The sequence below is a fragment of the Sceloporus occidentalis genome, unplaced genomic scaffold (assembly GCF_023333645.1).
Source record: "Sceloporus occidentalis isolate IW3139 unplaced genomic scaffold, rSceOcc1.0.p SCAF_4, whole genome shotgun sequence".
NCBI classification, from domain to species: domain Eukaryota; kingdom Metazoa; phylum Chordata; class Lepidosauria; order Squamata; family Phrynosomatidae; genus Sceloporus; species Sceloporus occidentalis.
The window spans coordinates 82,424,744-82,439,449 of record NW_028316984.1 but is presented as its reverse complement, the minus strand read 5'-3'; the positions used below and the strand labels follow the sequence as shown (position 1 = coordinate 82,439,449).

Here is a 14,706-nt window from a genome sequence, read left to right as displayed (position 1 = left end):
GTAAAAACCCCTCTTTTTATTGTTCTTAACCTCTCTAGCAAGTCTAAGCTCATTGTGCACTTTAGCTCTTCTGACTTTACACATGCTAGGTATCTGTCTGAATTCCTTTTTGGTGATCCCCCCCCCCCCTTTCCATTTCTTATGCATGTCCCATTTAAAACTTAGCTCAGTTGTAAGTTGTTTGTCATCCGTCCTGAAAACACACCCAGTCCTCCCAGACACAGTGCTCCTTCTTCTCTCTGTGCAGGGACTGAGTTTGAAATGGCAGCAGTTATATAGACTAGGCTGCTAGCTCCAACCCCAGTGACTCACAGAAGCCCTACCCCCTGAGACCATGTTTTCAAGGAGAGGATACAGTCAGGAGCAAACACACAAACCCAAGTTTCAAAACACACCCAGTCAAGGATGTCCTCCCAGACACAACTCTCTTTCTGCTCCCTATGCAGATAGACAAATAGATACAGTGCGCCCTTCCTTATGTGGGGGATCCATTCCGGATCCCCCCGCATAAGAGGTATTCCACGTATGCTTGAACCCTATTCAAAAGAATGGGGCTTGTGCCTGCGGTGAGGTGCGGTGCATGCGCCATGGGCGTGTGCACCTTTACCCTTTCCAGGACATGCTGAGCCTTCTCCCGGCGTGGCTTTCAGCATATGCTGAAAGCTGTGTAAGTCGCGCCTGCGCATAATGTGGGCGCACTATAGATAAATAAATAGATAGATAAAGGTTAAATCCTGCAGGATTCAAGGAAATTCAAATTCAATGGAGAATTTATAGATTAGAGCTATAAGATAAAAGGTTACATTCCTAAACTCTTAAATTCCTAAATATTACTTCAAAGAATTAAGGATATTGAGAAGCAATCTCAGATGACTAAGATTAAGTCCTCCCAATCCAATAATTTTTACATTTCTCTTACTCTGTTGTATGTATCCTTTCCAAGATATCTGGTGAATCCACCCAATACTAAAATGAAGGTAGCTGTTACACATGCAAGATTAAATGTTCTCCCATTGGCAGTTTCAATGGGGCAGCATAAGAGTACGTGGCTGTAATTCTGTCTCAATAGAAGATTTAACTCATGTGCTGCTTTAATGCCTTGTTTATAATGACAATAGAAACAACTATATTTATCCTCTAATCGTTCACGGGAGGTTAATCTTTTATGAAGTTTTTTCCCCCCTGGTGTCTGATGTAGAGAAATTTGTATCTTTTAGAACATCCAGATTTCTCATTAAGGCTCAACAAACACATGCTATAAAGTTTACAAAAGGTATGGAAAATGAATTCACCCTTGACCCTTGAAGACTGACTGTCAGTAATTTAATTTGTTTTCTTTTTATATATTTGTGTGCAATGGCTGTTCACATAAAACACAATAAACTGACTTTGACTTTGACTTCCTTAATTTTCTGTATATCCCTCCCCTCCTTGCCCAAGCATCTGGATCATAAGCCAAGCCACCATTCTGTTAATGGTTCATTCCTTCAGGATTCAAAGTCTGCTTAGCTAGATGACAGAGTTGTGCTTACGTACGGCTGGAACCAGATGCCATCCCAGTGGCCCTGTGACAGGAGGCTGCTCTGTTCTTCTCTCAGACAAAGTGGTCCCTTTAGGTATGCACTGCAGTTGTCATCAAATGCCTTTAGAGGAAACAAGTCTGTTCCATCAGCAATGCTGTTATGCTTTAGGACTTCTTTACTATTTCATCTTTGCCTCCATGCTGGGCAAATGGCTAATATTATGCTACTCAAAAGAAGGGGACTCTGTAAATGAGCAGGAGGTAGTCTTCATCTTTTCAGGGAAAGGTCCACTTCCACATCTCTGTTTTAGGAGGAAGGTCTCGCAGGAACCTGCAGCAATTCTTTGAGTACTTCCTCATGAAAGAACCAGTCGTGATATTTCTGTATATGCTAAAAGCGTTTTTCAAAGGAATAGATAAATTTCTGACTCTCTCTCTCTCTCCAGGTGCTTCCCAACCACACTGGTCAACAACCCTCATCCAGCCAGCCATGTTGATTCTGAATTGCTCCTCCAAACTGCAGTTGCTAGAGGGTATGCTGCGAAGGAACCTGCCTAAGACACTCCCAGTAAGATTCATTCATTCATTCATTCATTCATTCATTCATTCATTCATTCATTCTCTCTCTCTGTCTCTCTATCTATCTCACACTATCTATCTGGATAATACAAGTAAGAAAGGGTCTACAATAAGCACCTGTGAACTATATACTTCTTTTTGCTTTTTCAGCCAACTGACCTTGTGATTGTCCTTATTTTGCATAGAAACATTGTGAATGGCTATACAATTTGTAAGTTACTAAGTTAAAATGTAGCTATTGACCAGGTACATCATTCCACTAGTTTGTCATGCAGCAGTTCAACCATTTGCTTACCACAATCCTATCTTTTATTGCCAGGTTTGTGGGGCAGTGATGCACATCAACCGTGGAAACCCAGCTCAGCATGAAGTGGTGGTAGACATTTGGCCTGAGTTCAAAGTCGTCCTGACTCGGCCACATATGGAGGTAGGACAAGTGCTGATAGACTCAGTACCCAGTCCATGGGTCCAGGATAGGCCACTCAAAGACGTGCTGGTACTGCCCTGTTACATCAGCACCACATGATTGTTGTCATTATCATCATTATTCCCACCCCATCATCAAAGTACATGATGCTGTCCAAAAATAACATAAGATAGTCCTGCCAAAGGCATACAATTTTTTAAAATTATTTTTACAGATATTTTGTATTTAAAAATATATATTTCCCATAGTTTCCCATATTAGTTGGGAATATTTGATTCACTAGTCTAACCTTCAATCACTTCTAACATTCGCTTCAGTTGAAAATCCATACTATTATCTATATTGATATTCATTAATTACATTCCATAGATACTAAGTGCTATGTTTGTGTCATTGTTGTTTGTTGTCTTGTTATTAATTAAAAAGGTTAATTATTTTTAGTTTCCATTCCTCTATTCTTCAGGTTCCTTCAAAGGCATACAAATTTAATTTAGACTGCACCATATCTTCCAACTGTCCCAATTTGGCAGGGACAGACCTTATTAATCTTTTGCCATTACACTTTTTCAGATGCTTTTAAAATGTCTCAGTTTTTCTCTCTTCCTCCCACGTTTCCCCCTTTGTCTTCAGCTTACTTCTATTGTTGCAAACTGAGCTGGGTTACAGACCGCCAAAAAGCGGCGGCCTGCACCCGCCCCTTTCCCAGCCGGATCGGAGCCTCAGTGGCCAGAGCGGCAGCCGCTGAGGCCCCGATCCGCCGCTTTCCAGGCTGTGGGGAAGCGGTAAAAGGCCCCTTCCCTGCAGCCTGGAAAGGGGTGTCCTTGGGGCTTGGCCCCTTTCTCCTCTGCGTCGCTGGGCACAGCCGTCTGAAGGCTGAGCCCAGCGACGCAAATGGCAAAAGGAGCTCCGTTTTGGAGCTCCTTTTGCGGCCACTATGCGCACTGGCGCAGCGTGACAACATCACGTCCGCACTGCCCCATTTAGAGGCGGCGTGGTCGTGACGTCGTCATGGCGGCGGTCGTGTGGAACAGCCACCGCCATTTTGTGCGTGCTCCGCACATACTAGGGTTGGGGGCGTCCGGAAAGGACGCCCCTTTCTAACCCTAGCACGCGCAGAGCGCGCACTTTTACAGTAATTTGCACTCAGTTCACTCAGCAGTGAGGAGAGGAAAGGAAGAGGTGGAATCTAGCTCTTCCCAGTAGTCTCAGGCAAAACCAACCTGTCACAACCTTTCTTAGGACTTTTTCAAATGGGCAAAAAGGATGGGAGCATAGTGCAGTGCTCCCGCCAATGTCACACAATTTGGCAAAGATTTTCAAATGATGTAACTTGGCATTGCGATAATTCTGCCATTATCCCATGAATAAAGAGGAGTTTTCCAACCACTTTTCATTTATGGGAAAGTCCAGTGAATGAAAAGTAGTTGGAAAACTCCTCTTTATTCATGCATAATGGCAGGATTATCGCGATGTCGTATGACATCATCTAAAAATCTTTGCCAAATCGTGCAACATTGACAAGAACATCGCGCTATGCTCCCATCCTTTTTACCCACTTGAAAAAGTCCCTAGTTTCTGTGTTCTTCCTCATTAATAACTTTCACTTTTATCTTGAAAACATTCTAATGTTGTTTGGCCACTCATGTCCCAGTGAAATGTTGGAAGCTGTGCTGTACCGATTTCAAAAATAAAGGCACTGAGCAAATCAAGGTTTAGGCCCCCTCCACTTCTGTCACATACAATTTACATGTACAATTTAATTTGCTTTCTTCCAGTCCCTGCCACTTGTCTTGTGCAGTAAACTGAACAAAGCGGCTGCCCCCAACTCCATCTCTTCCACTTGCCTGCTTCTTGCCCCTCAGTAGCAACATATCACAGCCCAACTCTGTGCCATATCCTACAGGTAGTGAAAGACTCTAGGGATTACTACACCAACGTGCATGCTGCCTTCTACTGGGACAAAGATGCCTGTCAAGCACTGCTGGAAAACAGAGAAGCTATTGATTGGGGCAGAGCCTTTCAGCTGCAAGGTGGGTCCCCATAGACCCTGATATTTGTTTTTAAGGGGAATTTTAGTTCTTTATTTACTTCTAAGCATGCATAATCATAAACATCTCTGTAAATACGTTTTCTAGGTAGTAAAAACCCTCTTCAGTTTGGATTTGAAATAATAAATACAATTAGGTCAGCAGGACAATAAGTCTCTGTTTTTCTATTGACAAGTAAATAAGCCTTTTGTTGGCTATAAATTTGTTTAATGTTGTCAATAAAATTATCTCCCATTGCCATTCTATTTAGTATTTCCAACAGAAAGTTCCACCGAACATTGTCAAACCCTTTCTCCATGTCCATTCCCAGTATTGCTAATTTTTTTGTCATTATTAATATTATAATATTCCAAGCTGTTAAGAATAATCCTTATATTGTTTCTAATCTGTCTCCCTGGTAGAAAGCCATTCTGTTCTTTTCCTATTATTTCTACCAGGATTTTTAAAAATCTAGTAGCTAATATTTGAATATATATTTTATAATTGTTGCTTAGGAGACTGGTTGGTCTATCATTTGACATTTGAGTGTGATTTTTCCCTTCCTTGGGAATTAATGTTATACTTGCCAACTCCCAAAATTTCGCTATCCCTTCCCTGCTGATTGAATTAAATAGTCTGTATAATGGGTCCAATAATTCCGTTTGAAATGTTTTATACTAGGTGGCTGTAAAGCCATCCACTCCTGGGGATTTCCCTTCTTTTAAGTTCTTAATTGCTTGAATAAATTCTTGTTTTGAGATTTTGGAATTTAAGGTGTTCCTTTGTACTTTGATGCTATTTATTTATTTCTCTCTGATCTAAGTAGTTTCCCACTTTCTCATTCATATCTGTTGAGTTAGTGTCTTCTTTGTATATTTTGCTGTAGTAATTTTGAAATGCTTTCTTGATTCCTTCCTGAAAAGTAATAATTTTTAAATCTAATTTTATTTCATTTATTGTATTTTTTCTTTTGTCTTTTTTCCAGTTTTTTCGCTAGCCAGCAGCCTGATTTATTGGCATTCTCAAAAAATGCTTGCCTTGATTTCTTTAGGTCTGCTGCTATTTCATCTATTATTTTTAACTGAGTTTGTCTTTGTAGTATCTTACATTCATTCAATTACCTTATGTCTAATGGCTTATCTTACAGCTTTTGTTTCTTTTTCTTAAGCTCTTCTAGCAATAATTTTTCCTTTTCCTTTCTTTGTTTTTTAATTTCACTAGCTTCCTTAATTAATAATCCTCTACTAATTTACTTGTGTCCCAGATTGTTTTGATTTTAACATCTGGGGTACTGTTCTCTTTGAAGTAATAATTATTTCTGTTTTTCAAAGAAGATGGAGAAGTAATATAACTCCTCATTTCCCTCCTGATGAAGAGTCCCATTCTGAAGCTAGCTGGTGACAGATCTTAATTAGATAAGGGAAAGTACTATCTGCCCCAGGGCCCCTAAAGGCCTAGCTACGGGTCTGCTATTCACTAGCTAGATTACAATATAGCCGTTATGTATATATAGATTAAAGCCATTAGTAAACTTTTGTTTGAACTACAAGCTACATGTTTGTTGTTTTTGGAGTCAGTCTCAATTCTTAAGGAAGCATAGACAAAGCGATATTTCTGCTACTCTGCAATTTTAAAGCTAGACCCTATCAAGCTTGGCTTTGGCACGTTACAGACCGCCCAAAATGGGCGGTCTCGCACCACTGCCGGTTGCTGCGTCTGGGAACCGCAGCACCCAAACGGCGTGGTTCCCGGACGCTGCAAAGAAGGAGCGTGAAAATTACGCTCCTTCCTGCGCCCCGGAAGAGACACCGCAAGTGCCGAAGCAAGCACTCGCGCCGTCATTTCTGGGGCGAGATGTGTGGATGCAGCGTGTCCGCTATGTCAAGATGGCGGCGGCCGTGTAGAACAGCTGCCGCCATTTCGTACGGACTCAGTATGAAGAGACGCCCCTTTCTAACCCTAGTACAGATTGGGTCCGTGCTAGGGTGCCCATTTGTAACGGGCCTTTGACTTTTTTTATATTTAATATAGTCAGCCCTTCTTATACACTGATTTTTTATATACAGTTTCTGGCTATACATACATCTTTATTGAATAAGTCTCCAGACCATTTCAAAGAATACAAGATAAAAGGGGGGAAAACATACATAGTTAAAACTTATATAAAAAGAAATCTCTATTTTTAAAAAAAGCATACAAAGTTAAAACTTACATAAAAAGAAATCTGTATAAATTTAAAATACTTATATACAGTTACAAGCATCCATGGTTTCAAAATGTTTGAGAATGTTCCGAAAAAGAATAAATTTCAAATATCAAACCTCGATTTTCCATTTTTATAAGGGACACCATTTTGCTATGTCATTATATTTATTGGGACTTGAGCATCCATGGATTTTGTTATCCACGGGGGATCTTGGAACCAAACGTATAACAAGGGTCCAGTGTATTTTTGTTTCCTTATTAAAGGTACAGGGGTTTAGAAATAAAATCTCTTCTCTCTTGTTCTTCACTTGTTCTCACATAACACCTTTGCTGCATGCAGGACTTCAAGATGGAGTGCTTGAAGTTGCTAGAGATATCGCAGAGGCCAGACATGTCAAACTGGAACCATATTTCTACCAAACAATGCTGCATCCAGACCCGTCCACTTACTGCCCAAGTCGGTTAGTGAGCGTAATTCCACTCTGGGGTACCTGTTTAGTGCAAATCTGTTGAATAGGTGGGGACAACAATTCTTGGCCCTGGTGGCGCAGTGGTTAAATGCCTGTACTGCAGCCATTCACTCAAAACCACAAGGTTGCGAGTTCAAGACCAGCAAAAGGGCCCAAGCTCGACTCAGGCTTGCATCCTTCCGAGGTCGCTAAAATGAGTACCCAGACTGTTGGGGGCAAATTAGCTTACTTGCTAATTAGCTTACTTGCTGTTCACCGCTATGATCTTTGGAATAGCGGTATATAAATAAAACAAATTATTATTATTATTATTTATGTATCACTCAGGCAAAATGGTTGAATAAGGAGCATCTGCCAACCCTATGGTTTAATTCTGTCCTCTGTGCAATTCGATGAGTACAAAGCATGTCTTCTACCTCCTGCTATTAGATTTTATCTGTAAAAGATTGAGCCTTACAAATGCTTCCCAATTATTGAAAGGCTGGGTTTCTCATCGCAGCTCATTTGGATAGTTTGGAAAGGTCAGTGTTTGATACAAAGAGCGATGGAGGTGGACGAGCGCCTTGAAATTATGGGATGTAGTCAAACACCATAATTTGGGGCACAGAGGGACAATTGCCTGCAGCCACAAATGATAGTGGCCTTATACATAGAGGGAGCAGTATCAGCACTGGCCCTACTGCTTTGCTGCCAGTTTCACTTATGTCAGAATCTCACTGACATGTGCTCCATTAATTTCATGTGGGGAATAAAAACTTTACTGGCAGCAGCATCCTTTTGTCAGGGCAGCATAAACAGTACAGCCACAGGTAGTGCTAGAAGTAGCAACTCAGCCAAGCTACACGATGATGATGATGATGATGATGATGATGATGATGATGATGATGATGATGATGATGATGATGTCACATCCCTATCTTTTTCTCTAAGGAAACCAAGGCAGTTCTCAGAATACTCTTCCTCCTTTCCATTTTATCCTCAAAGCAAGCTTGTATGGAATGACTGGCTCAAAATTACGTAGTGATTTTCATGGCTGAGCCAGAAATAAAACCTGCATTTCTTGAGTTTCAATCCAACACTTTAACCATTACAATACACTGACCTCAGGAAATGGATCTCAAATGAACATTCTGCCCCAGGTCTTTTAGAACTCATCCAGAATCAGGCAAAGCCCCAGGATTTGCCTTGACTTGCTGCTGTACTAACAGGTTTTTTTTAAATAAAAGTCCTCTAGACAATGGGTAAATTCCCCATTTGGCTTTCTTGTCTTGGTTCTTCCCCTATTCATGGGCATCCCCACTGATGGCAACATGGGAAACTATCACACAGGGGGAAATAAGAGGGTTAAAAATGTATTTTCCCAGGAAAGTCATGTGGCCTTTAGGTTACTACATCAAGTCCTTCACCATCTACATCCCTATGGGTCTCTAGTGCCTTTTGTGTCTGTTGTTCTCTCTTCTCTTGTGGAGAACTATCCCAGATACAGCACTAATGTAAAACAACTAGATGTAGTCATACTGGGTCAGGAGAATGCGATCTAATGATGGAGTTTATCACACGGGGGACAACTGGAAGTATAAACGGTGATTAACTCATGATAATCTTGCAATTGAGCTAATGGTTTTCTCATAACACCGTATTCAAAGCTCTATTATCCTGTGAATAGCCTATCATAATCCCACAATTGCACTAAACTCCAGTGTCTGGAAATGTGTTTTAAAAGGGACTGGTAATAAAATGCTATGAGCAGCTGTGACTGATGGTTCATATTTTTGTTTGTTTGCTATTGCAGCATTGCTGGCTGATGACTGTCTTTAAAACATATCATAAGAGTTTATCACATGGGGGGAAATGTGGAGTTTAAACAGTGATCAACCCATGAAAATCATGCAACATTAAAAAACGATTAAAATGAGATTAACACAAGAGCCATTATCCTGTGAATAACCAGGGAATACCCAGGCAATAAACAGCATAAAGATTTGCTGCTGTTTCTTGCCTGGTATTTCACAGAATAATGGCACTTTAATCTCGATATCATGTTAAAACCATTATCACCCCAGAGCCAAATAAGCAATAATCGTGGTAATGAAAATAAAAAGCAACAGTAGTACTACAGTGCTTAATATTTTCACACTGTTGTGCACTTGTGCAATAATAGCATCATAGCATAATTGGTTTTCATACATACTTGTGAATGAATGATCAGTACAATGATATTGATCATTTTGCGCATGTGCCGTTGCTTCCCTCAGTCCTTTTCAACCCCTTGGAAGCGCTGTGTGTGTGTGTGGGGGGGGGAGGCAGCTGGGTTTCGTTGAGCAGCACCCAGGAATAGAGGAGAGGAGACTGGTCGGGAGGAAAAACTGCCTTTGCCCATACCTCCTGGCTCAGGTTCACCTTCAGCTAAATATTTTGAGAAACCTGACGCCACCAGCCCGCTTGGCCCTGATGTCCAAGTTACACACACACACCTTCCCAAATTATGCACACACACATCTTCCCAAGTCACACACATAAACCCTTCCCCCACACCTTCAAAGTTACACACACACACACACACACACACACTTCCTCCGACACCTTCAAAAGTTACACACACACATACACATCCCCCCGACACACACACACACACACATACCTCCCTCAGGTTGTTTTGCCTCAATTCCTTTAAAATTTAAAGAGTCAGTGTTGCTTCCCGGAGTCCCTTTAAACTTGGGAAGCATTGCTGCAGCCCCTTTAAATTTTAAAGAGCCTGGTGGGTTGCTTCCCCAATAGCGTGGTTGAAGTGCTGTTAGCTTTCACACCCTAGCAATCACGCATCAATCGTGCTCTTGAGAAGCTATTCATGGGACTTCCTTGTGAATGGCTGGTTACTAGAGCATTGCTGGTTCCATCCAGGATAAATCCTGATTCAGTGTGCCATTGTGTGAAAATCTTTCACATGATTGTGCGATCATCCCTGGAGTATTCCTTTTTCTTACCCCTTTTCCCCCATGTGATAATCTCCACTGTTGTTAACAACAGATGCGATAGTTACACTAAAACATTTCTCAGGCTTTGCTTTGAACATCTCAAACGTTCCTATTCCACAAACACTTGGAAAACTTCAACAGAAAATAAGAAACCCTTAAAGTAAACAAAGTTTGGCTACCAGTCCTGCAAAATAGCAAAATCAGCACTCAGCAAATGCAAATGAGAAGCCACCCAAGTTCAGGGGCTTTCCCAGCAGGCAATGATGATGATGATGATGATGATGATGATGATGATGATGATATTTATTTGTATCCCACCTCTCCCTGTATTGGATTGAGGCGGGTAACAACACACATAAGAACAATAAAAATAGAACATAACAAACCACAAGTAAAAACATAGCAAAACATATAAAATCTAATTCCCTATCTCCCTCCCACCTTAAAATACCATTAAAAATGACAATTTCCAACTGGAGAGTGAACATTCCCAACTGGAGAGTGAACATGATCACCAATTAGCAGACACTAATCCTCTTTTGCATATCTTCCCACCATGAGGCCCTCCCATCAACAACAGAACAATACACAGATTAACATGGGAATCACCCCTCCTCACCCAGGGTCACACAGTATATATATACCCAACTCCTTTCTAGGCAAGCATTCTCTGAACATGCCAGCCACAGAAGCTGGTGAAACATCAGGAATAAACTCTTCTAGAACATGGCCACATAGTTTTTTTTTAAAAAAACCCACAAAAAACTCTTTCCTATATCTGTTTTTAATATATTTGCAAGCACTGTTTCTAACATGTGGGAATTGTAGTCTAGCCAAAGACCATTTCCAAACATAGTGCTAATGTTCAAAACTTGCTTTTCATTGCTTGCTCCCATTAATTGCTCCTTAAAGGTCACATTTTTCTTTTCATTTTTTAGTCAGGTTGTGATCATCATCATCATCATCATGATCATCATCATGATCATGATCATGATCATGATCATCATCATGATAATCATCATCATCATCATCATCATCATCATCAATCGCTACCACCATCAAATATTTGGGGGAGGAGGAGATGAATGTAATTTTTTTAAAAAGAACAGTTATTTATGTGCATGTCTAATCAGAAGTAAGAGCTATAAACTTTAAGTGAGCTTGTAAATTTAATATCCTGAGAATCTAAGGGGCAGTTACAGACCACCCCTTTCAGGGCGGTCTGTAGGCGCACGTCTTTGGTCCGCAGCATTGCTGCAGCAACCTAGAGTGGCTTCTTTTTGGGCCGTTGTAAGGGCTGGTTGCAGCCCTTATGACACCTCTTCCTGTGCATGATGTATGGGCACTGCGAGCCCACACATCATACACACACCCCCCCGTGTGGGTGGGGTGGTGCTGTAATGGCACTACTTGTATGTCGTAGGGCTCAGCAGCGTCTGTTTGGTGCATGCTGCCAAGTCTTACTATTGCCGCCAGGACGTCATGTCCTGGGGGTCTGTACCGAGCCTAACTTATCCCAGTCATGGTTCCAAGGTTTTCTTGGCAAGATGAGAAGCAGGGAAAAGATGGTAAGATGCAAGGAAGAAAAGGAAAAAGAAAATCATGAGCCTAGCTAAGAGAAGCAGAGGAGAAAGTGGGACAAAGAAAGAGGATGAGAGTGAGAAACGAAGGGGTAAGGACAGGTGTCTTAACTACAAAGGAGGACAAGGCACCGCAAAATGTAAGCTATTCAAGAAAACACTCATAGAAATATAAGTTCATTTCATATGGTTTATTTACAGTTATATTACATACTGTATATTTTCATGCATAAGTCTAAAAATTTTAGTCAAAAAATTGACCCAAAAAACCTGAGTCGACTTATCCATGGGTCAATGTAAGAACTATGCTTTAATTCTTATATAAAACAAGGAAGCATCCCCTGGTGAAAGGCAAGAGTGTAATCTGTTCTAAAGGCACTGATGTCTTCTATTCTCTCATCCATCCAACCTTTAGTATGACCACAAACAGTTATGACTGCTGGAATTCTGTATGTTTTTTGGCATTGTTTTCTCTTTCCTTTATCTTTTGCATCCTTTGTTACATGCCCCTAAATTTTACCCTCGACTTATCCACGGGTCATATCAGAATCCACAATTTTGTCCCCCAAACCTGCCCTCGACTTGTACACAAGGTCGACTTATAGTCGAGTATAAACGGTACACTATTTTTTATTATGTACTCAACCATATTTTTCTGATGAATTTATCTTCATTAAAACGCCTTTAGACTTGCAATATACTTATAGTGCTCTGAGCAAAATGGAATGCTTAAAATTGTACTTTATTAGCAACAAACCCTTGACCAAATGTACATTTAAATTATTACTTTCACTTGTAGTTTTTCCACTTGCTCTCTCATCCCTCCTGCTCCTTCTTCAACCTGGATCACACACTTTTGCTGCCTTCCTCTTGGTGCCACTGATCTGCTCCAACAACCCAGATCCTCCTTTCCATTCCACACCTCTGTAAGAAAATGTACACACACACGTAAACAAAACCACTGGTCAGCAACTGTCTTCTCACCCCATCCCCTCTCCCCATACTCTGGGATTGTGCTGCTCAACAGTTTTTCAGTAGTCATTAGGGAGTATAGTTGCAAGCTAAACATTTTGGTCATGTGTACTGCTTGGTGAAAACTAACAAGTGTATTACAGCAGCGGCAGCATTAATAAATCTGCTGAGCTACCTCTTGTTCACCTGCTTAGGCACAGAATGATACCAGGACAGGTTTTCTGACTTACAATAGAGGGCATTTTGGAATTCCTTTAGCGCTTTAGAAATAAAGTTTAATAATAATAATAATAATAATAATAATTCTGGACATAATGGTGAAATGTTGGACATGTCTGGAAAAAGGAGGACTTCAGTGACTTTGAGTGGGGAAGACAGAAGAAGACAAATGTTTTGAGAAACTGTTGTGCACACTGATCACATGACAAGATAAAAGGTACTTGATACTCCAGGCACAAAGTGCTTAAACCAAATTCTGTACTTTTTTTGGTCTTTGAACAACAGAATTTGATGCAGAGAGCATGAAGAACAGATAGGTGAGGGGGATTTCCAATCAATGCTGGGGGGATCATCTCAACATGACTTTCCTGTTTTACAATCCATGTTGAGATGACAAAAGACATTTTCACTCCGATGGGCATTTTCATGACTTATGGTTTGCTACAGCTACAACAACTACTGTCCCTGCTTGACCTTTCAGGTTCAAGAATGACCTCTTCCATTTTGGTGCCCTCAACCCATCTCATGCAGTTCTGCTCAATGAAACCTGGAGTGTCGGCGGCAATGATCGGAGCCTGCGCTACCTGGATGGCCTGATCCGCTACTTCCCTAGTGCTTGTCTCCTAAACAAGGATGGCCAGCTGGTTTCCTGGATGGTTAGTGATCCGCTTGCATGCCTGACACATGCCTACACCCTTCCCCAGTACCGAGGATGGCACTGTAATGTAGCTGTGGGGCTGGAACTAGCCAACAAGATGCATGTCAAAGGGTTTGCTGCATATGGTGGGGTTCTACCTGAGAACAAATCAGCCAAGCGAGCACTTGAACATCAGGGTTACTATACCTTGCCTTTCACAAAAAATGTGCTTTTCTTCACACCAAGATGCTAAAGCCCAAGAAACAGCAGGCTATAACCCTTTTGCTCCCATAGCTTCAGACACCTGAGGAGGTGAAATTTACAGTCAAATTCAAATATGGATATATCTCTCTGGCTTTGCTTTGCGAACGAAGATTCAGGAAGGACTCATCCCGCACTTTGTACAAGTGCGTTGGTGACTAAAAAGTCCAATCCGGGACAAACAGGTCCTGCTGCAGAAAGCGGAAAGTCTCCTTGGGTGATGTTTCCGGGTTGTGGTTCTTTCTGCGTTGTCATTTCTCTTCGAGACTCGTTCGCCGTGAGCTTTCAAAAAAGGCTGCAGCATCGTGGATAGTGGATCTCCATGCCTCCCGATGTGAGGCCAGGGAGGACCATTGTTGATGATCAATTTGGCCTTGGCCTTGGCCAAGGCCAAATGGATATATATTAAATATTATATTGCAAAAAAAGTATTTTGACAACATTTATAGCAGTTCCTTTTTTAAAAATTACCACATAAGAACCAGAAAGAGAAGTGTTTCGGTTGCCCTATTTTTTCAATACAGATATTGCTTAACCTACATCCTCCCACATCACCAGTGCCCTCTGTCCTGAGCATGACCGAGGTCCAAAATGCACTGGAGAAATAATCCATCTTCAGACCACTTTAACTGTCCTCGCTCAGTGCTAGAGAATCCTGAGAATTGTAGTTTATTGTGGCAACAGAGCTCTCTGACAGAGAAGGCTAAATGTCTCAGAAAACTACAGTTCCCAGAATTCCCTAGCACTGAGCCAAGGCAGCTAAATCAGTCTCAAATGCAATTATTTCTGCAGTGTGTTTTGGACCAATATGACAGCTTTCAATTATCTAGTT

At 41.2% G+C, this 14,706-nt stretch overlaps 1 protein-coding gene across 1 annotated transcript; it reads left to right on the top strand.

The window, feature by feature from the left end:
* The first annotated feature begins 2,012 nt into the window (after window positions 1-2,012).
* On the top strand, window positions 2,013-13,866 carry LOC149314132 (glycine N-acyltransferase-like protein 3). The gene is made up of 5 exons (XM_089523377.1): window positions 2,013-2,090; window positions 2,421-2,528; window positions 4,432-4,558; window positions 7,101-7,221; window positions 13,458-13,866. The coding sequence occupies exons 1-5, from the start codon at window positions 2,013-2,015 to the stop codon at window positions 13,864-13,866; spliced, it is 843 nt and encodes a 280-aa protein (XP_089379503.1).
* Window positions 13,867-14,706: the final 840 nt, after the last annotated feature.